General features: G+C 43.9%; 1 protein-coding gene across 1 annotated transcript; it reads left to right on the top strand.

Moving 5' to 3' along the window:
- Positions 1 to 1,953: 1,953 nt before the first annotated feature.
- LOC124129588 (tripartite motif-containing protein 2-like) lies at positions 1,954 to 18,211 on the top strand. Its single transcript, XM_048390158.1, has 3 exons — positions 1,954 to 2,398; positions 13,335 to 15,449; positions 17,837 to 18,211. Exon 2 carries the CDS (start codon positions 13,515 to 13,517, stop codon positions 15,420 to 15,422), a length of 1,908 nt encoding a protein of 635 aa, XP_048246115.1. The 5' UTR covers positions 1,954 to 2,398; positions 13,335 to 13,514; the 3' UTR covers positions 15,423 to 15,449; positions 17,837 to 18,211.
- Positions 18,212 to 26,299: the final 8,088 nt, after the last annotated feature.

Raw genomic sequence — 26,299 nt, 5'->3', positions numbered from 1 at the left:
TTAAAATAAAACAAAAAACAGTCAAGCACACAAACAAACACTATAATGCTATGGACATACTCTTGCTAGGGTCACTACGGGGTTTAAGCACGGAATGCAGTTCATAATTGTCAGTTTAGTATTTTATTTTAGTGATATCTTTCGTTAAATGGCTCGCCGTCCCATGCAGGCGGTATACACATGTGTCTTTGTTTGTTGGTTGTTAGATAACCGCCTCCGTGGCCTAGTGGTAGAGCGTCCGCCCGGAGAGCAGAAGTTCCGGGGTTCGATCCCTGCCTGCGTCATACCACAAGTCATTTAAGGATGGTACTTGTTGATACCCTGCCTGGCGTCGGCATTAAGGGGGTAAAACAAGGACTGGTCGGCTCGGAGTCAGTATACTGTTTGTGGATGGGGTATTCGTGTTAAACTTTGGCATGATATTTCATTATGCTAGCACTACAAACCCGGCATTAGTCCGGACTAGTACAAGAAGGCGCGCGCTAACACACACACATGCACGTCGCTATACGAGTGCAATAATCTTGGACGCGACGTTAAACCCCATTTCACATTGTTAAATACACACTCGGCAATAGGACGGCGGCCTGTAAACTATCCAGTCTGGACCAGACAATCCAGTGATTAATATTATGAGGTTCGTCTACCTGCCCATTCATTTGGACCCTCCTAAAAGCTTACGCGACCAGCATAGATTGCTGAGGACCTTTTCTAACCGGAACCCCATCGACTGTACTGACCACACACTGAGTCGTGATCCGGGGTAGAATAGGTCTTCAGCAACCCATGCTTGCCGTAAAAGGCGACTATGCTTGTCGTAAAAGGCGACTAACGTGATCGGGTGGTCAGGCTCGCTGACTTGGTTGATGCAGGTCATCGATCCCTATTGCGTGGATCGATGCTCATGATTTCAATCACTGGATTGTCTGATCCAGACTCGATTATTTACAGACCGCCGTCATATAGCTGGAATATTGCTGAGTGCGGAGTTAAACAACAAACCAACGCGATTGTAGCTGACGCCAACGATGCGCCGAGGAAATGAAGCATACACATTTTAAAATGAACAATCATCATTTACCTTTGTTACACGTTTGCCCAAACACAGCTTTCTCAGGGCAGATTTGACTTAAAAGGAAGTATTTAATTTAAACGCAAGGCATATCACAGAACCAGCCAACAATCAACACACGCTTTATCCATCCAGGCGTTATAATACGCCCACCGCCTGCATAGACATGTTATCGGCTTGATTGTGTTGTCTATCAGGCGTAGTCTATCGATGACCATACAACACGCCGTCTTTTGTGTCAGTTGTATGTTTTGGGGCTCAAGACGAGGGGGCTCATCTGTTTATTATGACATGGCTTCACAATGTATCAATTGGTAATTCCGTGAGAATAGGTCCCCAGAATTCCTTCTTGTTGTAAGAAGTGACTAAAGATGCTCGGATGTGCACCCTGACCTCATCGCTGGTTGGTCCAGAAGCCCTGGTTTGTTTGCAAGGGCTCGGTTTTGTTAGGTTGCCATGATACAGCTGTGATGTTGCTGACTCCGGTGTAAAACAATACTCACTCACTCACTCACTCTACTCTTTTACGAGTACGTGGTAACCTTTTCGCCCCGACGCGAATCTTTTATGGTGGCCATTCCTGGTGTTCCCCGTTGGGATATTGCTGGAATATTGCTGTCCCCATTGTGATATTGCTTGAATATTGCTGTTCCTCGTTGTGATATGGCTTGAATATTGTTGTTCCTGGTTGTGATATTGCTGGAATATGGCTGTTCCCTGTTGTGATATATTGCTGGAGTATTGCTTTTCCCCTTTGTGATAATGCTGGAATATTGCTGGCCCCATTGTGATATATTGCTGGAATACAAACGCTTCACCAATAACCCAAAGATCAGCTTAGCGATCTTCCTGATGCAAGGGTATGACAAACGACAGGTACACAATTCAAATCGTCAACCTATCCGAAATGTCTTTCACTTCCACCCAACCCCCATATCCACCCTCATTGCCGTTATAAATCTCTTCACGCTGTCAAGTTCCCTTGAATCAACATTTCTCGCGTGTAGCACGCATTCCTCTTGACCCTCATTTACATGGAGCCCGGTCCCAGGAATCGTTACCTGTTTATATCTCTATCAGGGGAGGGACGTTACACGGGGTGCACTCGTCATACACTGCCGGACAGGCATTGTTTACCGTGGAGTACTTGGTCCGTGCTGACAGCGGACAGATGTAGCCGGGGGAGGGGTTCCGTGTCGCAGACAGGTAGATCCGCGGGGAGTGGACAGGTACCTACGGCCAGCTGTGCAGTGCAGGTAGACAGGAGGGCGAGATAGGGGCGCCTACACACCCGGGGAGCTGGTTGACGGGGGAGGAATGTTCATGGTGAGTACTTTGAGAAATCCTTGCTTACACAGCGAGTGAGTTTAGTGTAACGCCGCTTTGAACAGTATTTCTGTTAAGCCACATGTCAGCTGTGTGGAGGAAAGCGCAGTGTAAATCAGGTCTTGGACTTTGTGATCTACGAGCTTTGGCCGACAGATCAGGGCAAATCTTAGGTTCGAACCCACGATCAGCGGATTCTGTCATGGGTAAGGGACGTAACTCTGTAAAGCGACTTAATTCGCTGAGCCCCAGTCATACACAAAATTGGAATTGTGATACACTGTACAGTACCAATCACACTTATTATATCATGTATATCATGTGTATGCCATTGTGTTAGTCAGCGTTGTGCTGTTCTGGAGCAGGTGCGTGCATGGGTGTGACTGGGCGTGGGCTTGTAGTTTACCCTGCAGCGCTTCCATAGACCCCCTCTGTCAGTACATGCAGTAGTACTGCGGCCAGATGTGTTAGATATTCAGTAGCCTAACACGTCCCTTCAGTGTTATCAGAATACACACAAAGTGTGGAGAGGTGGTGACAGGCACAACTTGTAAACCCCCTTCACTTCACGAAAGTTATTGTCCCCATAACATGTTGACAAACAAATGAAGCAAACTATAGAGACACTAAACAGAGTGAGACCTCGTTAATCCGAACATTATCCCACCCTGAACGTCCGGATTAACTAATCACGTGAACAGATGATTTGTGCATTCGGAAGTTACCAATAATTCGTTACTCCTGGAATTTATTACTTCAGAGAGTACCGATGATTCGTTTTTCCAGGGTTACTCGCGATTCGTCCCGTGTTAGACTTAGTCTGGGATCCATGAACCTATAGTGTAGCTTGTCGTTAGTAGCGGCTAAATTGCATCGATGGCTGTTCGGCTGTTTGACTTTGCTGTTGGCGTGTTATCGTGAAGGCTGAGTCGTTGCTCTTTGTGCCAGTCACTGGTCTGTCTGGTCCACACTCGATCACACTGGATATAACTTGACTATTGCTGACTGCGGCCTAAAACATCATACGCACTGTTACTGGGTACCTGGGATTGCTGAATGCGCATTAATCGCTACACCATACAATGCATTATATTATAAGATGTTCTATTTCGACACACCTGAAGTACGACAGTCACCACTCACTAGGGCATTGCTTCCTGGAGAGGGTTCGTTGTTAGTCTAGTGGTTAAAGCGTTCGTTCGTCACACCGAAAGTCCGGGTTCGATTCCCTCAAGGGTATAATGTGAAGCCCATTTCTGGCGTCCCCCACCGTGATATCGCTGTACTGTTGCTATAAGCGGCGTAAAACCATACTCACTCGTTCACCCTGGATCCGGGAAATTGGTAACTATTTGACATACTGTATACTCCTTCCTCCTACCTGCTTAACCCAGTGACACATGCGGGGCTCTAGTTCTGCCCAATTGGTCCAAATACTCATCGTTTATTCAAACCAATTTAAACCGGTATAAGATAATGTTACTTGCGAAACGCCGCGAAAAACAGCGTTAAATAACCTTTTGACCCACAAAATCTCGAAATATCTTCTGTATATAAATACTTACACGGAATTAATCCCTGCGCCACGCACCAATACATTTAAAAAAGGGTGGACCACTTGATTCTCCTTAAATTGCATCACGACTCTACCCACCCAAAGAGCAAAGCGCAGAAAATCCAATTACAAAATGGCTAAAGAATGTAACACTTCAATTACAAGCGACTGTGCGCCCGAGTGACAGCGTTGGTTTCAATGGCAGTGTTCAGTTATCAACTCACTGGACACAGATAAATGACATGCCACTATAAATCTACGTGACTCCGACACACTTAAACTGGTCTACCTAGTATATTGAAGTCTTTAATCTTGATAGGCGGACGCCACAGGTAAGACCAGGTAAAGCCAAGGTTAGTCAGTACAAAGGCCATATACCGGGTATAATCTCCGTGTGGGGCGTTGCTTATTAAACGGTAGAGTCTGCACGCTTTTAGAATGTATTTATCGGCAATAGGAAAGCTGAGTAATATAACGTACACACATTGCTCGACAATTAGTGAGTGTGATGTCAGGTGGCTTCTAGCTGTGATATGGAGGCGGGGAACGCTGTGATCCTCACCGATGGCCATGGGTGTCGTTGTAGAAAACAACCTTAGCGCTACGACTGTCGTAAGTCTATGTTAAGGTATGGTTGGTTGGTTGTTTAACGCCGCACTCAGCAATATTCCAGCTATATGACGGTGGTCTGTAAATAATCGAGTCTGGACCAGACAATCCAGTTATTGATATCCACACAATTGGGATCAATGACATCCATCAACCAAGTCAGCGAGCCTGACCACCCGATCCCGTTAGTCGCCTTTTACGACAAGCATAGTCGCCTTTTACGGCAAGAATGGGTTACTGAAGACCTATTCTACCCCGAATCTTCACGGGGCTGTTCAGGTATGGGAATTACGATCACCTGAGCGCTGAGGTCGGGCGCTGAGATCGGGCTGTCCTCCGATGGACAAGGGAGAGCTTTAACCACTAGACTACCCACCACCGTGTGCCCCGAGCTAGTGTTTAAGATGATATTCTCTCAAAACTTCTAAATGCCAAAACGTCTACAGACTAAAACAACAATTATCATGGCACAGTGCACGCAGTTCTGCCTGCATATTACCTGTTAGTGGAATGGAACAGCACAATAGAAATAACAATAAGAATGTATAAAATATGTAAACGATTTAATTTATGCAACCTTTTGTTACATTTATTACCTATATGTATAAAACTGCATTTATCATAGCTCATTAAACAGATATAGCACATTAAACAGGTATAGCACATTAAAATGCAAACATTAGAAGTCTCAAGATAATTCTTAAGCCTTGGTGGGTGTCTGTCTTTATGCAACTTGGCGCCTCGCCGTGCTTCTCATTTGTGAAGGGCGGGGTTGACAAAGGCGCCTTGTGGTTAAAGTCATGCCAATGGACCGGGTTCGATTCTCATATGGGTGCAAAGTGTGAAGCCCATTGGTGATGCCCCAAACCGTGGAATTGTTTATATAATGCTAAAGGCTGCGTAACACTCACTCACTCACTCACTCACTCACTCACTCACTCATTCACCCACTCACTCACTCACTCACTCACTCACTCACAAGTTATTTCCCCTGTCTTGTGACTTGACAACTTGAGTACAGTATAGAGCAGATACGCCAGTCCGACACCAGCCTTCAAGGACAACCAACTCTTCAGTGACAGGGAGTAATGTGTTTGCACCCGGCCGGGGGACAGTGATGGAAGGGGCAATGTTTGGCAGTGTTAGTTTTGCACTCACTCAACGCTCATTCTGACAACGTAACGGCGCTCATTAATAGCAAACTGAATCCATAACATCTGGTGATGAAGATTCGTTAATTAAAAATTCCTGTAGGCGTGTAAAAGATGACTCTGATTCCTGGGTCATGTTGGCAATATATTTGTTGAACACCCCGCTGTGAAGTAATTGGGCAACTGACGCACACACCTCGTCCCACGGCATTTATGACACACTTTTTTACATAGTTGATCCATATTTGTCAGTATCTTAGCTAGATAAAACGCTCCGAAGTTTTGGTTGGTGTTGAGAAACCCGAGGGTAGCAGGGGTAGGGCGATGAAGTTCAAGGGGGATGATGAACTCCTTGCGGGTAGTTTCAGCAAGCTATGTCCTAGGTTATGTAAGTATCATCTTGAGATCAGCAGTATTAAAGGGCACGTTTACCTAGAGTGTCAGTTTTTCTAGAGGTCCAGTCTTCCTAGAGTGTCAGTTTTTCTAGAGGTCCAGTGTTCCAATAGGGTCAGTTTTCCTTGAGGGGTAGTTTCCCTAGAGGGTCATTTTTTCTAGATGTCCAGTCTTCCTGGAGGGTCAGTTTTCCTAGAGGTCCAGTGTTCCTAGAGGGTCAGTTTTCCTAGAGGGTCAGTTTTCCTAGAGGTCCAGTCCTCCTAGAGGGTCAGTTTTCCTAGAGGGGTAGTTTTCCTAGAGGGTCAGTTTTCCTAGATGGGTAGTTTTCCTAGAGGGTCAGTTTTCCTAGATGGGTAGTTTTCCTAGAGGGTCAGTCTTCCTAGAGGGTCAGTTTTTCGAGACGTCCAGTCCTCCTAGAGGGTCAGTTTTCCTAGATGGGTAGTTTTCCTAGAGGGTCAGTTTTCCTAGATGGGTAGTTTTCCTAGAGGGTCAGTCTTCCTAGAGGGTCAGTTTTTCTAGAGGTCCAGTCCTCCTAGAGGGTCAGTTTTCCTAGATGGGTAGTTTTCCTAGAGGGTCAGTTTTCCTAGAGGGTCAGTTTTCCTAGAGGGGTAGTTTTCCTAGAGGGTCAGTTTTCCTAGAGGGGTAGTTTTCCAAAAGGGTCAGTTTTCCTTTTGGGTCAGTTTTTCTGGAGGTCAGGTTTTCCTAGAGGGGTAGTTTTCCTAGAGAGGTAGTTTTCCTTGAGGGTCAGTTTTCCTAGAGGGGTAGTTTTCCCAGAGGGTCAGTTTTCCTAGAGGGCCAGTCTTCCTAGAGTGCCAGTTTTCCTTTCGGGTCAGTTATCCTGGAGGGCCATTTATCCCAGACGGGCAGTTTTCCTAGACGGGCAGTTTTCTGGGTAGTATCCATGGTACCAGTTACCCTATAATCCCCAAAGCTGACAAGTGAAGTTAAGTTTTGAGGCGGTCGAGTCGCCAAGAGTCTAAAGTGTTTTGCTCGTCATTCTAATGACCCTGGTTCGATTACTCACATGGGTACAATGTCCATTCTTTGCAACGGCGTGAAACAATATTCACTTGTTCCTTTGGGGCCTTAGACATACCAATATATATGTAGAAATACCGAAACCACAGGCAAAGCTCGAATAGACGTCTTATACCACGAAGATGTATCGGCCTCGATGTGTAGCTGTAAGTAAGTTAGTAAGATAGTCATATTTTCTTTTTAGAGAACTGTTCGTAATACTTTGAGGCACCATAGCGTATAATGGAGATCGCGGAGGAACGGGACTGAAACTCACTTTATCATCGAAAATGTTTAATGGATCGTGGGACCTTATCGTGTCAAACAATTCGCTTTGCTGTGCGGTAAACGTCTAAGACCTGCATTAAGTCAGGAGTGTCACCTCAATCATCGTGACACACTGTTCAATGCAGACTTAAACCAAACTCACTCAGTCAGTCAGTTCTCCACTACCAAGTGATGTTAGAGTCGCAATGCTGTCTTCACCCCCGTGTACCGAGCTGTATTGATATACTGTCCCAGGGGGTGTTTGTATCACAGCTTTGTCGCGTATAGTGTCCTGTAGTCACTGGTTCAACAGGCACTGTGTAGTGTATTCACGAGACTTGCACTGACAAAGACGCCTTTGTTGGGACACACCCGGTTTCACCTCCACATACCTCCGACTTAAATCCCAGTAATACAAATACCTGTGTTATATACATGATAAGTGCTACGTGATCAAGCACTGGCTCCGAGTTGGAAGTACTGAAAGAAATAAGGAGATCGGGTGGTCAATAATAAGGGGATATGGTGGTCAGTAATAAGGGGGTGGTGCGGTCAGTAATAAGGGGTAGGCGTGGTTAGTAATAAGGGAGTCAGGTGGTCAATAATAAAGGAGTTAGGTGGTCAGTAATAAGTGGGTGGTGTGGTCAGTAATATGGGGAACGGGTGGTCAGTAATAAGGGGATATGGTGGTCAGTAATACGGGGGTGGCGTGGTCAGTAATATGAGGATCGGGTGGTCAATAATAAGGGGGTGGTGTGGTCAGTAATATGGGAATCGGGTGGTCAGTAATAAGGGAATCAGGTGGTCAGTAAATTAGAGAAAGGGGGGTCAATAATAAGGGAATCAGGTGGTCAGTAAATTAGAGATAGGGGGGTCAATAATAAGGGAATCAGGTGGTCAGTAATTTAGGGAAAGGGTGGTCAGTGGATCGGGTGGTCAGTAATAAGGGGATCGGGTGGTTAGTAATAAGGGGATCAGGTGGTCAGTGGATCGGGTGGTCTATAATAAGGGGATCGGGTGGTCAGTAAAAAGGGCATCTGGTGGTCAGTGGATCGGGTGGTCTATAATAAGGGGATATAGTGGTCAGTAAATTAGAGATAGGGGGGTCAATAATAAGGGAATCAGGTGGTCAGTAATTTAGGGAAAGGGTGGTCAGTGGATCGGGTGGTCAGTGGATTGGGTGGTCAGTAATAAGGGGATCGGGTGGTCAGTAATAAGGGGATCAGGTGGTCAGTGGATCGGGTGGTCTATAATAAGGGGATCGGGTGGTCAGTAAAAAGGGCATCTGGTGGTCAGTGGATCGGGTGGTCTATAATAAGGGGATCGGCTGGTCAGTAATAAGGGGATATAGTGGTCAGTAAATTAGAGATAGGGGGGTCAATAATAAGGGAATCAGGTGGTCAGTAATTTAGGGAAAGGGTGGTCAGTGGATCGGGTGGTCAGTGGATCGGGTGGTCAGTAATAAGGGGATCGGGTGGTCAGTAATAAGGGGATCAGGTGGTCAGTGGATCGGGTGGTCTATAATAAGGGGATCGGGTGGTCAGTAAAAAGGGCATCTGGTGGTCAGTGGATCGGGTGGTTTGTAATAAGGGGATCGGGTGGTCAGTAATAAGGGGATCGGGTAGTCAGTAATAAGGGGATCGGGTGGTCAGTGGATCGGGTGGTCAGTAATAAGGGGATCGGGTCGTCAGTAATATGGGGATTGGGTGGTCAATAATTTAGGGAAAGGGTGGTCATTGGATCGGGTGGTCAGTAATAAGGGGATCGGGTGGTCACCTTTTTCGGCACGTCGCTTATTGATTCAGTGGTTGGTTAGCTTGGTCCAGACTGGAGTATGTGCACGTCATTGGCAGTAACTGAAATATCCACACACTCACTCGACACCAAGGCCCGCCTTGCTCCGTACACATAGACATCTCCATCGCCAGCAACCCAGTGTATGAGTAATGGGAATTTTCCTATTACACAATAAATCCTGTAACCCCATCACCAGGGCTTCAAGAAACACGCATCTATGAACTAATGAACTGAGAGTTTGCAGATACTGTTGGTCTTATTAATGTCTACATCTCCAAAACAAATTCTGACAGACAGGTGTAAATTCAATTTTCTCATCCTCGATAACAGCTTGGTTGTAAATTAATCTAAAAACTTTGAGACGCCCACCCTGCTGGCAAGTCTCCAGTTCGTAACCACCCAGGTGGCCCGATCTGGAACTACTTTTATAACCATGTATTCATCCGCATACCTACCACATGCACTGACGTCTGGCAACTGCACCGGTACAGGTGGTTGAGGTCAACATGTTCGTAAAATAGTTCGTAACATATTGAACAATGTCAACACACATAGCTTTGATAACATTACAACCGCATCTGTATGAAAGACCAGGTGATCCCCCGCCCCGCTCCCCGCGAGTACACCTGGGAGGTAGGGTTGTGTGTGTAACAGGGGTGTTATTAATGATATATAGGGGGAACATGTGACGTAAATCACGTGGAAGCGGTGAAAGACGGGTGTGTGAAATCCACAGGTGGTTGGACGAATGCCTTTCATCTTTTGACAGAATTGGACTGAGAGTGGAACACGGCGCATGCGTAACGTGATTAATAGGGGATATGTCAAAAGTCCCGAGATAGTACATTATATCATGGATGCATTGTGATATAATGGTTATCACATTGGTATTGTTCCCCAAGTATATGTTTATGGTGCTGTATCCAGTAAGAAACTGAACTGAGTGACTGAGTGCTGTGTTAATATCTGGGGTCTTTTTAACCCAGCTGTTAGATAACCAGTTTTATTCAGATGTATTACGCTCTGTGATATAAATGAGACGGTTAATACCTCACACCGCATCTAACAATACTCGGCTGTATCACAGCTTGTAAATAACCGAGACTGGGTCGGGTAAACAGGTGGTTGATATCATGAGCATCAGTTCACGTCATCACCCACGTTATACATTGTAGCACGACTCTTATTCCGTGTGACTCGTGAAGATCCGGGGTAGAATAGGTCTTCAGCAATCCATGCTTGCCGTAAAAGGCGACGATGCTTGCTGGGAAAGGCGACTAACGGGATTGGGTGGTCAGGCTCGCTGACTTTGTTTGATGCATGTCATCGTATCCAAACTGCGTGGATCGATGCTCATGATGTCAATCACTGGAATTTCTGGTTCAGACTCGATTATTTACAGACCGCCGTCATATAGCTGGAATATTGCTGAGTGCAACGTCAGAGAACAAGTGAGTGAGTGAGTATGGTTTTACTGCGCTCTTAGCATTATTCCAGCAATATTACGGGGGTAACCAAAATTGGGCTTCACACATTGTACCCATGCAGGGAATGGAACCCGGGCTTTCGGCCTGACGAGCGAACGCTTTAACCACTAGGCTACCCCACCGCCAAACAAACAAACTTATTCCGTGTCCAAGATCAGCATTATCGTCCTACAACAGCGACTTGATGTACAGATGTCAAGCACAAACGAGCAGGCATATATGACTTGTATTGCGGCAATAAAACTCGAACTACTTTACGTTAAACCCTGTCCTGACCTCAGATTTGTACTAACCTCATACACATCAAACGTGTTGTCGTAATGTCATCCCGGGTCAGCAACTCGCTGTGGTTTGTGTTGCACTATGTATCCTGGACACAGACACATTGACAGAGGGACGCTCAGCTATTGAACCCCGGATCACAGCCAGCAGAGGTTTATGAGCTGTAATACCCGACCTCAGACATTCTCACTATGCCTTCAGCTTATAATGTCATAAATATTTATATGTTTCTGTATAAAAGGTTAGACCGATAAGATACCGTTAGAAAGCAACGTTCAGACCTCGTGGCGGGTCGGTGATGCACATCTATTTGTCGTGAGAGTTGGGGGTGGTGTTGGAGTGTTGGTCTGGTAAGCAAGGAAGTGAAGGGTTGGTGGTGTTTGGCTGGTTTGGCTCGTAAGTGTTAGACGGATTGGTTGCTTAGCAAAGAAGTAAATGGTTGGTTGTGCTTAGTTGGTTTGGCTCGTAAGCGTTAGACGGTTTGGTTGGTTTGGCCCGTAAACGTTAGACGGATTTTTTGGTAAGCAAGGAAGTGAAGGGTTGGTCTGACTTGGTTTACGTTGACCTAAATTTCTGTCTGGCTCAACCCACAGGTGCTCAATTGGGGTAACGGTCATGCTGAAAATTGCACCTGATGCTTGCAGTGCCAGGACAACGCGAGGACGTAGGATCTCGTCAGGATAACGCACACCTGTTAAGTTGCCCTGGCTATGAACACAATCTGTTTATCGCTCTGAGAGATGGCTCAACATATCAATGAAGGCATACACAGGCAAGGGTCTCGTTTTAATTTGGATAAATCACCAAGCAGGTTATTGAGAAAGAAATTCTACCTCGGACGTGGATAGTGAGACGCCATTGTTTTTAGATAGGAGCATTATGGCAGTAGGGTTCGTTCCGATTCGTTTAGGGGAAATCAATCGGAAAGATTTGGCTCGCATCCAGTTCTACTTGAAACAGCTGAAGTGTTATATTTGAAACAAGCTATAATCTTGAACCTAACACTTGCTGGCTAGCCCTTGTTTGAAGTATAAACAACTAACGCCATTAAATTGTTTCCTTGTCACTACTAGACCAGTTGTGTCTTTGGACAATCAGTGGTGAGGTGACTGACAAGACTACTACTACTACTACTACTACTACTACTACTACTACTACTACTACTGCTGCTGCTACTACTACTGCTACTACTAGATACTACTACCACTACTACTACTACTACTACTACTACTTCTACTACTGCTGCTGCTGCTACTACTACTACTACTACTACTACTACTACTACTTCTACTGGCACTAGGAACGCCTCTCTGGACCAGTGCATAGAGTCCTCCTGTTGTCACCCTGCCTCACGCTCGGCATTAAGGGGATAAAACAAGGACTGGTCGGCTCAGAGTCAGTATGCTGTATCTGAGTGGGGTATATATGTTGATATATATTGTTTTGCTTCAACTCCTAACATAATTAGTCCATTGTGATGTTTTTGAGTTCGTTTGAACTTCTTAATCATATATAGTCAAATAAAAGGACAGAGTTTTCAGTATATTTGAGAAATGTGACATTTAGGCATTTTATTAATTACCCAAGTAAATCACATTTTACACATTGACTGCAACGTATATACACCGAGAAAATTAGATCGACTGTCGACGATAATCTGTCGTATCCCTTATTCTGTACCTGAAGAAACAAGTGTTAAGTCAGTTTTCAGTGACAGTCAGTTGCTATACGTTTCATCCCGCGTGGAGAGATATGGGACACTTCATTTCTGAAAACTGTATCATCACAATCACGTGGACGACGTGAAAGGTTGGCATGTTCAATATGTGCATTCTACTAAAATAACCCGGCCGGTTTATAAATTTTGGCTCCACATCTGTACATTAGTGTTGCTCCATGTTAGTGGTATTCTGAATGTATAAATGGTTCCCCGGGTGGGAAAATAACGTCAGCAGTCTCGGTGGTCAATTGTCTGTTCCTAAGTAACAATGTAGCGTTTTTATACTGTTCAGTATATCACGTGAACCCGCAAGTTGGAGGGCGGTTTATGTGCTGTGTTCCCTAATCAGATGTTAAAGCTTGTAGTCTAATCTGATTTTAAAGGTTGTGACCCTTATCCGATGTAAAACAAGCTGGAGATGATTGAAATCACGTCACACAGCTAATTGCTTGAATGTGGGTCAAGGTCATAAGGAATAAATGTGTGTTTGATAAGCAAGGTCCTGTCCTAATCGGCGTTAAGCTGGTAAACAGAATAATCTCTAAGCCCAACAGCCCCTCTGCTGAGCGTGCTAATCACCGCATTCCATTTACAACCAGGTGAATATCAATAGTTCGATACTGCTAGCGTGCAATACAATACCTTCATTGTTTTCCAGAGCGTCACGTGACAGCGAGCAGACGACATTGAGCTCGGCAGACGACATTGCTAGAGTAGACGACGAAGAGAGGCTACGTCAAACGACTTGCAATGAAGTTTGATGACATGTAGAATTTTCGGAGAAGACGACACTGAATAAAGCAGACGACAGAAGGAAGAAGAGCAGACGACCGCAGTAATGGCGGACGCAGAGATCCTCAACGCTCTTTCGGAGGGTCTCTGCAGCTGCGGAATTTGCGGCCGTCCTCAGCGACGTCCTAAGGCTTTGCCCTGTCTACACTCTTTCTGCAAAACGTGTCTGAACGACCACATCAACGGCGAGCTCGAACGAAACGGGTCCAAGTCTTTCCCTTGTCCGAAATGCAGACAGACTACACTGCTTCCTTCCGACGGCAGGAGAGGGAGGTACGGCGATAGCTTCAAGGATGATTCGTTTGTAAATAAGCTCAGTGAGGTCTTGACCGCTTATAACGACGACAAATCCTGCGACATATGTGACAGAAGGGACGTGACGGCACCTGCAGTCAACTGGTGCATGGACTGCTATGACGCAATGTGTGACGCGTGCGGCAAGGTCCACCTCCACGGGGCGACCACCGCTGACCATGTCGTCATTTCCGCTGACGAGATGCGTAAACTTCCGCTGGAGAACGTCATGAAGCGGAAGCGTAGTGTTCTGTGCGGGAAGCACGAAGGGGAGGTGCTCAAGCTGTTCTGCGTGGACTGTCGAGGTCCTGCGTGTGTCCAATGTGCAGCGACGTCACATAGAACATGTAAGAATTGTGTAACGGTGGTGGAAGCTATGTCTGAGCGGGAGGAGGATTTAGGCGAACTTATCGTTCAGGCAGAAGCGCTGCAGCTCAACCCCGAGGGGAAACCCAGGGGTCAGGCCCTGGGGGATTCGGGGGAGGTCTTGGAGGAGACCATTAAGCGTTCAGAGGAGAGGATTAAATCCCTCTCGGCAGATTTGATCAAGAGGATCGAAGAGAGCCAGAGCAAACTTCTCAGTCGTCTGAACGAGTCGGCACAGAAGCTTCGTAGCCAACTAAACGGGTCCAAAAAAGGCCCCCCAAAAGACCACATGACGACCCTAAAGTGCGCAAGTGAACGGATGCAGGCTCTGCTCAAGTACGGAAGTGACGTGGAGATCTTGCAGGTGTACGAGACTATCAAAGACTCGATCCAACAGATAGGGCAGGAGGGGGACTCGACCGTGGAACCCCCTGAAGACATGATGGTCAGGGTCAACTTTGCTGTGACAGACTCTGTGAAACTGTTCAACAGGGACTTTGAGGAACTCGGTGAGATTCAAATCGAGGATTGCAATTCGGACGAAGGTCTCTCCTCGTGGGGAGTCGCCTGCACGTCGAAGGGGGAGATAATCGTGGCTGATTGCCGGAACAAACGAGTTCAGAAGTTCACCGCTAATGGCGATCTCATTGATCAGATCCAGATCAGCGAGGAACCACGAGATTTGACGAGATGTGGCGACAGAGAGGAGGTGGCCATTACCATCAACAAAAAAGTAATCTTCTTTGTCATCACTGGTGGACAGATGGCGCTCAAGAAGAGAGTGAGGACGGACAAACAGTACGACAGTATCGAAATGTCCAAATCGGAAGACAGTTTGCTCGTCAGCTGTCTCAAAGATGCTTCTGTGGATCTCCTCAGCCTTGAAGGGGAGGTCCTGAAGTCCTTCAACGCAGATGCTGAGGGCAATCCGATATTCGTCCAACCACGATACGTTTGCTTCACAAAGGAGGGGAACTACGCTGTCACCGACGTCACCAGCAACACCGTCAAGTGTATATCCCCCGAGGGTCAGCTTGTCTACGCCTACCACCCCGACGGCGCCCACGTCCTCAGAAAACCTCAAGGTCTCTGCGCTGACAAGATCGGCAACATCTTCATCGCCGACTACGCCAACAGTCGGATCCAGCTGATCACCAGCGAGGGGTACTTCCAGAGGTTTGTCCTGGCCAGAGAAAGTGGACTCTCTCGACCAGTGGCCATCAACATGACGTCCTCCAACAAGCTGATCGTGGTCCAGAGTGACGGGATGGTCAAAGTCTTCAGCTATGAATGACCCGGGCATATGAAGCCCCGCTTCAAAGTGAGTAAATTGCTTGTTGTGAGAATCTTGTTTTATGTCGAGTCAGTAATATTTCAGCTTATATGTCGGCGGCCTGTAAATAAGCCAGTCGGGGCATCCAAGCCAGTGGATGTTATAATCATACAACAATGTACACCCTCTTGGTATGAAAACACAACAGGCACGATATTGTTTAACGCCGCTCTCAGAAATAGTTCAGTTTTATAGCGGCGGTGGCGGCCTGTAAATAATCAAAAATGGATAAGACAATCCAGTGATTGATATCATGAGCAACGACCGACGCCGTATAGCGACGATAACCCGCAATCAACCAGGTTAACATGCCTGACCACCCGATCGCCTCTTACAAGCATGGGTTGCTAGGGACCAATTTAAAAACCGAATCCCCACGGGTACAAAATAGTTGTGATAACAGTACTATTAATGATGATGATGATGATGATGATGATAATAATGTTGTTGATGTTGATGATGACTATATGCATCCAGCGTTAACAGCGCATTTTGTTAGGATGTGCATTTTGTCAACAAAGCTCCCATGTCTAACATCCCACGCAAACCGGAGCTTTCAAAAACCTTTTGAAAGATGGCAAAGCTCAAAAGGATAAATCATTCTCGCATTTCAAATTTCAAACTCTGATTTGAAGATGAAAAGACCCTCCTTATCTGCTATAGCTTTCCGTTTTGAAATTCAGAACCGCGGAGTCATTTCGTAACTTTCTCTTTTACGGCATTCATTCACAATACGTTAAATTATGCGCGAAGTAGGAGGATTTTATTGCGCTTCAGGCGATGGGGGTTACCAGAAATGGGCTTCACACATTGTACCCATGTGGGGAGTAGAACAGGCATTCTTTGCGTGACGAGCGAACGCTTTAACCACTAGGCTACCGCCGCTTGTTTTGGCTATGCCTATAAATATCATGGAAGATCATCGTGAACGGATGATTTGACAGGGTCAGAACCTCATGCTTGTGGAAAGGCCTGAAAGTAGGACTGGTGGTCAGCCTACGTGACCGCTGGGCATATTACCAACTGGGCTGTCTGTGGTTTGTTGTGCTGGTGGAGGGTCGACCAGAGCGTGGGTCATCTTCCAAACTCGCTCTCCCACCAAATGTCATACGATGGGTTTGTCTGTGGTTTGTGGTGCTTGTGGAGGGTCGACCAGAGCGTAGGTCATCTTCCAAACTCGCTCTCCCAGTCAATGTCATACGATGTTTTTTTTCTGTGGTTTGTGGTGCTGCTGGTGGGTCGATCAGAGCGTGGGTCATCTTCCAAACTCGCTCTCCCACCATACGATGGGTCTGTCTGTGGTTTGTGGTGCTGCTGGTGGAGGGTCGACCAGAGCGTAGGTCATCTTCCAAACTCGCTCTCCCAGTCAATGTCATACGATGGTTTTTTTCTGTGGTTTGTGGTGCTGCTGGTGGGTCGATCAGAGCGTGGGTCATCTTCCAAACTCGCTCTCCCACCATACGATGGGTCTGTCTGTGGTTTGTGGTGCTGCTGGTGGAGGGTCGATCAGAGCGTGGGTCATCTTCCAAACTACCTCACCTACTTATTGTTTAACTGTTGTATAACACACACACACACACACACACACACGCACGCACGCACGCACGCACGCACGCACGCACGCACGCACGCACGCACACACACACACACACACACACACACACACACACACACCCCTAAACAACATGCAACCGTTCCCCAATATTCTTTGGTGATTGACCCTCCATGGTAAGACTATTGATGACTACTATATATTCTCACGCCATACGGTAAATACTGACGTCACAGGTAGGCACAATAACAACCTATGTGTGACAAGCTCAGACACTTTCTGATATTCCCTCGTCTTGTTTAAAGGGGCATGAAACGCTATCACTCACTCTATCACTATTATCAGGTGGGCTTTGGGGTGATCATGGGCTAGTTATCAAAGCGATGGGTTGTCACGGATGCGATTCCCCACATGTGTACAATGTGTGAAGTCCATATTCTTGTGAAGTCCTCCTTCTTGTGAAGCCTATATTCTTGTGAAGGCCATATTCTTGTGAAGCCCCTCGTCTTGTGAAGGCCATATTCTTGTGAAGCCCCTCGTCTTGTGAAGGCCATATTCTTGTGAAGCCCCTCGTCTTGTGAAGCCCATATTCTTGTGAAGGTCATATTCTTCTGACAATCACATTCTTGTGACGCTCAAATTCGTGTGAAGCCAATAGTTTTGTAAAGCCCATAGTCTTGTGAAGCCAATATTGTTGGTACCATGCCTGGATATTGATGCACTGTTCTGCAATGTCGTGAAACTCACTCACTCACTCACTCACTCACTCACTCACTCACTCACTCACTCACTCCATCTATCACCTATCCTCCATGTTTTTCAGGTGACATGTTGGTGCCCACGCTGCCTCGCCAAGGAAGAACAGGAGGCGGCAGCTGCGCAGTAGACGCATTCAAAGAATTCTGGGAGATTATTAGCATCAAGGCCCTGCTGCAGACGCTATATCAAGACACGCCGTCATAGATTCAGATGCTTGTAATGTGCTCGTAGAAAACATGACGTACTTGACTGTGTATATATCAGTCACGATGGCTTGTAAACCTAGAGGGCAAACTTAGCAGATTAGGAAGTAATAAACTTATTGGCTTTAAGAATAAGTAGCAAAACCCCATTGACACATAGGTAGGGTTCTTATGAGAATTGTATATCTGGATAAGCGTAGATCCACAGAAGATATGAAACTACATGTACTGAACAAGAGAACGTTGAATATTTCTAGGGATATTATTTATAAAATTATGTACTTAGTCTTAGTCTACAAAAAAGGATGTTTATGTTCAGTATATTTGTATCTTGGTAAGTAATGGGTTTCAAGACCATAATGAACACTGCTACTCTTAAATACAAACTAATGACCCCTATTTGTTTTCCTAACAAGGAGACGGCGACGACAGTGTAGTCATCACGCCATCAACAACACTTATCGTGCGCCACTTGTTTACCTGTAGAAACTTATGGCGGTTTATTCAAACTAGTTACCCAAGATGTAATCAGCAGCTACTAGTTATAAGGTACAATTTAAATCCAGAATGTAATACAGTAAAAATGTTTTGCATGCTGTGTCTACACCATGCATACATCAAGTAATAGAGTCGAGAAATAATGGGGCGGGTTGGGTGGGTTCATTTCATCCCTAGATGTAGATTGGGTTCGACCCTCGGTAGGAGCAGGTTACGAGTTCATCATTTCTACAAGTATTGAAACATGCATCATGTCATGTACAGGGAGACCCCGTTAATCCAGACGGTACCGTTCCTAGTATTGTCCGGATTAACAAATGTTAGGTCTGTCGAATCAAGGGACGCGTTAATAGTGGCCCTTTGGCTTGGAACAAAACCTGGAATCGGCCGGATTAATGGGTGTCCGCTGTATATTTACACGACACACGGATAGGTAAGACTAAAAGATTAAATGGGAACTCCAGGAATAAGCTGAGTATGGAACCATTGGGAGTTGTTGAGCTTGAACTGAAAGTGAATTGATATCCCATCACAGCAGAAGAGGAGAAACAACCTTTTGACCTCGAAGAATATGATACGCATGACCCAAGCTCCTCGGGAGCGGTCACGTGTTGATGACGTCACTTCCGGTCACACTGGTAGGATTTCCGGCGCCTTTGCTTTTCCTTCCTATCTATCACGTCAGTATTGCCATTTTAGTTCCTGTGTTTAGTTTGTATTTAGCTTTCTTATATTCCACGTCATGCGTCTTTCACCCGGATACACATGCGTTAGACAGTTTCAGAATTCCGCTGCCAAGTGAAATGGATCCTTAGGCTAAGGTTCTGCAAGTGGCAGCCAACCCCTACACGTTGCTGCTGAAAAAGCAAATATGAAAGATTGATTCTGATTACATACACCTTCACAAAATGATATTTTGATTTATTGTTAAAACAAACACCTCTTAAGCAAAACATAAGGGCAGGTATTCAAAGTCCGGACACTTGGCAGCGAATATATATTTCCATTAACCTTTCGTAGCGTTCCTAACAAAACATTCCTTTTTTTATGCATATATTATTCAACAAACTTCCTCTATGTGTTGTGTGTTAATATATTGTTGAAAACCTGATCCGATAGGGATTGTCGTTTGTTATGGAGATGGGTTGGACCAGAGATGTGCCACTCGTGACCTAACTAGGACCGTTCTCGTCAAAGTGGGTGAAACGCCAGACATAACATAGTTCCCCTTTGTTAACCCGTCCCCCAACACCCTCTGTAATACCATGACAAGTCACTGACGCGCCATGTTGTTGTTGTATGTTGCGGGACAAAGCTATGTTGTACTGAAGATGCTTGGCTTAAGACATAGGAATACTCATTCTTACTGAGGTCGTCACAAATGTAGGGGGACAAGGGACAACAAAGCTATGTTGCACTGAAGATGCTTGGCTTAAGACATAGGAATACTCATTCTTACTGAGGTCGTCACAAATGTAGGGGGACAAGGGACAACAAAGCTATGTTGCACTGAAGATGCTTGGCTTAAGACATAGGAATACTCATTCTTACTGAGGTCATCACAAATGTAGGGGGACAAAGGACAACAAAGGTTTGTGGAACTTTTCCTTGCTTTACGCCTGTACAATATTTAACGAATTTGTTGATGTTTTCTTTTGTTCATTTCATCTTCACGTAAACGTTTCGTGTTTCAATTTCCTTAATAAAGTAGACAAACAACAGTTATCATACATGAGGGGGATTAACATGTGTACGTTAACAAGTAAGAACAGTGTCGAGGTTATCAAATTATGGCGACTGAACCAGACTGAACCAGGATGAAAATGTTGCCCAACATGAAGTATTATGGTACAACAAATACTATATTTAGTGTGTATATATATTTCGTTAGCAAATACATCTATCTTTCGTTATATCAGAATCGCTTATATAGAATATTTCTTATTTTAATTCCTGTTACCTTTCTTGTCTATTTAGTTCCTCGACACATCCACTCATATTCTGTTTTTATTGTCCGCTAACACGGTGCTATGGACCCACGCGGCTTGCTGCCTTTCTTGCCTTTAACGTTTATAACGCTTTTATGCACTCGCTCTGTATTATTTGTACTTTCTAACAAGTGTTATTTTATTTCTGTTAGAAGCCGGAATGACTTCCTTGTGAAACGTGGCCCGATCGAATCATATGTTATGTTCATTAATGTTAATTCGACTTTGATACTGTATAGAGCATCTTCCTTGTTACCATTTACAGTATTATGAAATGAACAAAGTTGTATGTGTTCATTTTAAGATCTACGTCAAACATAACCCCCAAACACGTCATTGAAATATATTTCTAAATTCATAATCGTGTAAATGTAGATTCACTGACAAAATGTTTCTATCCAGACTAAATCCACAGATCACGTATAATGAAAAGCAGTCTTGCCAATTAATTGACAATTAGTACTTTTCTGGCACCTAGGTAAAACGTAGATAGGTTTCGATATATTTACACATGTGCCTATGTCAGGTAAACCGACACTTTTTTAAATCATGATGACGTTGAATTGCTTTTTCACTTTTTTAACATCAAAGCTGGTTCAGCCTCCAACATCACAACAACCTGGATTTATTCCTCACTACTCGAAAATGTATTTTTCCACATAAAAAATAATTACAGATAAACAACCTGTAAGCCTCAATTAAAAAAAAACAGGTGCTTAGTTTAACAGAGCAATATGATTACGTAAAGGAATTGGAAGATGCACTTACATATCCATTGTGTCGACTAAATACCGTCATATTATCCACATCTTCAAAAGGTCATCAATCACATCATAACCAACAGGACTGTATTACTTTCAAATACCCAAACGACGTAACTGATGGAGTTTCCACTTCAAAACATAACGCAAGATGAACTATTCCTGCTATGGATTGAAACTTGGTGCTACATTTCTTGTTTCCAAAATTCCGACAGTAGACCAACTTACATTGTCAGCTTACTATATATTCATTGGATTGTTGTGTTTGTAGTAATTTATTCATAGTTTCGTGATGACGTCTTACATTAAACAATTACTATAGACATTCATCAGAGGGGTTCTTGAAATTCCACAGTATTGTTTGAGCAAGTTGATACATACAAAAGCATGATGATGCCACTTTGGTACCATAATACTATTTTTTTCAAATAGAAGTTTACGTTTTTCCAATTCTTTTCCCGTTACTTCGAGTTTTTTCTTATTACTTCAAGAATATTTAAAAAACTTGAAATTTCGATTTTTTTCTCTTATTATTTTCCTTGTTTCAAATCTATTTCCAAAACTCGAAATTGCGAGAAAATTATTGACATAACGAGAATTAAACCAAAATAATGAGAATAAAATCGAAATAACGAGAAAAAAAAATCGAAATTTCGAAATAATATTTGAAATAAGGAGAAATTTCGATTTAAAAAATAATTTAAAAATATTGTACCAAAGTGGCACCATTAGATTTTCGTAGATACACGATTAAAAGTAGTGTATAAAATAAAAGCGACAAAACCCTAAAATCAGAGTCCATTGTATGATTCAGACTATATCATAAACATGTGTTAATGAATCACTATCAAATAGTGATGACGGCAGGTGTTCGGCAGGAAGAGGTGAGCGTATCCTGCCGCACAGGTGGCACCCGTCACAAACACATGCAAAGGCAAGTGTTTACACGAAGAAAACAACCCACGGGAACACGTGTACCATTGCACATGTCATTATATTGTCAGTTTTTATTTGTATTATTTATGAATTGAATAATGTATGTTGTTGTTGAATAAATTAAGATAGAGATTTCCATTTTGGTGTTGTTTGTAAAACACACTTGTATAACAAAAGAACCTGACGAGTTCCAGAATGAAAGGAGTCTAATAAACATCACACAGTTACATCTCGGGACAAATCCCCGTGTTTCGGAAGGTCAAGGGTGGGCAGACTGTGAGTGAGTGAGTGAATGTGGTTTAACGCTGCTTTAAACAGTATTCCAGTTATATCACGGCGTGTCAGCTTGATGTGGGAGGAGTGAGTGAGTGAGTGTGGTTGAACGCTGCTTTGAACAGTATTCCAGTTTTATATCACGGCGTGTCAGCTTGATGTGGGAGGAGTGAGTGAGTGTGGTTTAACGCTGCTTTGAACAGTATTCTAGATATATGACTGCGTGTCAGCTTGATGTGGGAGAACTGAGTGAGTGTGGTTTAACACTGCATTGAACAGTATTCAAGATATATCACGGCGTGTCAGCTTGATGTGGGAGGAAAGCCAGAGGTGATGCAGGTCTCGGACGTTTGCCACTTTGATGAACCCACGAACATGGGTATAGTGCTGGGAGATGGAGGATGGCTCTACCGGTCGCACCAGCCACTCGGACACTGTGCATGACAAGTGTCAGCAGTGCTCCTGTTAAACACGGTGATAGTGCTGGGAGATGGAGGATGGCTCTACCGGTCGCACTAGCCACTCGGACACTGTGCATGACAAGTGTCAGCAGTGCTCCTGTTAAACACGGTGATAGTGCTGGGAGATGGAGGATGGCTCTACCGGTCGCACCAGCCACTCGGACACTGTGCATGACAAGTGTCAGCAGTACTCCTGTTAAACACGGTGAGGTGGCCTGGAATGGGGTTTGAGGTCGCGTCCAAGATTATTGCACATATATAGCGACGTAATGCACGTGCATGTGTTTGTGTGGCTGCTTGTTCTAGTCCAGGCTGATGCCAATTTTATAGTGCTAGCCCACCGAGATACAATGCCGCAGTTTAACATGAATACCCCACTCAGACACAGCAGTATACTGACTCCGAGTTGACCAGTCCTTGTTTTAGACCCTTAGTGCCGAGCAGACAGGTTAACAACAAGTACCATCTTTTAACGTGTTTTGTTATGACGCGGACGGGGATCGAATCCCGGAACTTCCGCTCATCGGGCATACGCTTTACCAGTAGACCACGGGAGCGGTTAATAAAACTGATATAAAGATATAGTTGTTTAGATGGCCCTAGTTCAGTAGCGGCCTTAAAATCGCGAAGACATTGTAAATCACCAAAGTTGCACTCTATCTTTAAACGTTAAGATAGCAATGGACAATATTTCGTCAGTGGTAACAAAATCCTATTTTTGGAAATTTGGACATATTATCCCCATTTAGTCAGTGTTTGGTTATCTCGCTTATTCCAACCATCGACCAGCCAGCCAGCTACTACGAACATAGGCACTCCAACCTCCAAGTTTCTTTCAGAAAATAAGTTATTTAAGTAATTTAAAAAAAACCCCACCATTTTACTCCCATATGTCAAACAAATCTGTGCTTAATACCGTGTTTATTCTATATAGATTCCTGTGATTTCGAGATATGACAGGACATACAAACTATATCCCCCTTTTTAATGGAAAAGCATTTCAGTGTGGAGTTTATGATTATTGGGCATATGAATATTTTAAAATAAATTACAAAAGTACGTAAAATTTTACGTTGTATTGGTGTTTGGCCGCTGATTTTCATTTCCAAACGTTTTGAAGGATAACTTCTTTGAGAGGCATTAAGAAGTTGTTCATCCACACTGACTGATTTGAAGGATATTTTATGTCCGCTTCAGCGAATACGTGCACACCTCCGACTATCGCTGTTCAGATGGTGCGTCGGTTAGCTGTGTCACTTATGAACCTGGTGTTCGGTTAGAACGATTAATGGGTCAATCAAAGTCAATATGCGGCTTGATACTTCTAAACAAATATTGGATGTAATATTAAAAGTGTGACTAGATGAATAAACGTCTTAACATCTAAACAAAGAGTTCCTTATATTACTGCTTACATGGCATCACGAGAAAATATATTTTTGAATACATGGATATCTATGTACCTCGCCTAATGAAAAATATAATTATTATATAGCTTCCATATTCTCATTGTGAAAATTAGGTAATAATACATTACAGTTATCAACATAGGCCTGTAATCAACTACGGTAATTATACATAAGAGTTATCGATATAAACTTACAAATATCCCCCTACAACATGTACTGTATCAACAACGGTAATTATACATTAGAGTTATCAATATAAACTTACAAATACCCCCCCCCCCCCCCCCCCCCCCCACCCACCCACCACCACCACCCACAACACGCACTGTAGTCAACTACGATAATTATACATTAGAGTTATCATTATTAATGTAGTATATCACCAGGGAGCAGCACGGCGAGTGGTCTTGTCAAAGAACGTATATCCAGTATCATAATTTATTAGACGAGGTGTCATAAACCACTTTACATACGGCTAGCATGTTAGGTACTGAGTTCTGCAAACACTTGCTGGTTTGATCATTGCCAAAGCTACATTAGTACTTTAGGCACCATGTGTTAGGCGTGTACGTGCTTATAATAAACATGTAAACAAATACACTGCCCGAGGCACGTGTACGGCTCTAGATGGACTCAGGTATTAGGGAGAAAACCCAAAAGCCATAACTCCTACTGATTGTTTAATGAGTGAGCGAGTGAGTGTGTTTTTTTGTCGCTCTTTTGCAATGTTTCAGCAATATCACGGCAGGGGAAACCAGAAATGGGCTTAACACATTGTACCCATGAAGGGATTCGAACCCGGGTCTTCAGCGTGACGAGCGAACGTTTTACATCGCCGTCCCTATTCTTTTTTAGTCCAAATGTATTTATGTAAATATTACAGCTGCGTTCCCTCATCCATGTTTAAAGTGAATGAACATCTTAACAAATGTATTTATGTAAATATTACAGCTGCGTTCCCTCATCCATGTTTAAAGTGAATGAACATCTTAACAAATGTATTTATGTAAATATTACAGCTGCGTTCCCTCATCCATGTTTAAAGAGAATGAACATCTTAACAAATGTATTTATGTAAATATTACAGCTGCGTTCCCTCATCCATGTTTAAAGTGAATGAACATCTTAACAAATGTATTTATGTAAATATTACAGCTGCGTTCCCTCATCCATGTTTAAAGAGAATGAACATCTTAACAAATGTATTTATGTAAATATTACAGCTGCGTTCCCTCATCCATGTTTAAAGAGAATGAACATCTTAACAAATGTATTTATGTAAATATTACAGCTGCGTTCCCTCATCCATGTTTAAAGTGAATGAACATCTTAACAAATGTATTTATGTGAATATTACAGCTGCGTTCCCTCATCCATGTTTAAAGTGAATGAACATCTTTAAAAATATATTTCAGTTTACCGTTTCGTTTATTTTACTTTTTTTTCAAGGAAGACGTGAAGAAAGAAAAGAAATCTGACTGTGCGAAAATGTTTCTAAATAACTTGCTGTATGATAAGCCAACCTGAATATATCAATCACAATTTTGATTTTGTCTTTTTATATATATCTACAATTTAAAAACTAATTTATTCAACGATTGCGGGGGTCCTTTCACGGTGACCACTTAGGGATTCCTGGTAAGAATAACTCCCCAGCAACCTGTCAATCCCAAAATATCGCATGGCCTTTGTAAAAGTCGCTGCTAGTTGAAATTTAAATTGTTGTGGGGAAATGAATAATCACAATATTTTCAACAAATGTAAAGACATTAAATCACAACAGCAGATGAGACGTGGTTGTTTAGGCGACGGTGAACTGACTGCACCACACCAGATGCCACAGACCAATAAACCCATAAACCTGAGGGAGGCGTCCAGTCCGCAAACAATGTCCAGAGCTTGCACATATATCCAAATAGAGAGTGTGAAACCGGATCCCACCCATCAGACTCAAGGGTTGACTTAGTGTATCACAGCCCACGCCGTGAACATCTGCTG

Source organism: Haliotis rufescens, unplaced genomic scaffold, assembly GCF_023055435.1.
Source record: "Haliotis rufescens isolate VD_foot unplaced genomic scaffold, xgHalRufe1.0.p SCAF_84, whole genome shotgun sequence".
NCBI lineage: Eukaryota > Metazoa > Mollusca > Gastropoda > Lepetellida > Haliotidae > Haliotis > Haliotis rufescens.
Note: the sequence above shows the minus strand (reverse complement) of the source record. Positions and strands in the feature narration are given on the sequence as shown.

Coding starts and splice junctions, on each gene's coding strand:
- LOC124129588 (XM_048390158.1), top strand. CDS start 13,515: ATGGCGGACGCAGAGATCCTCAACGCTCTTTCGGAGGGTCTCTGCAGC.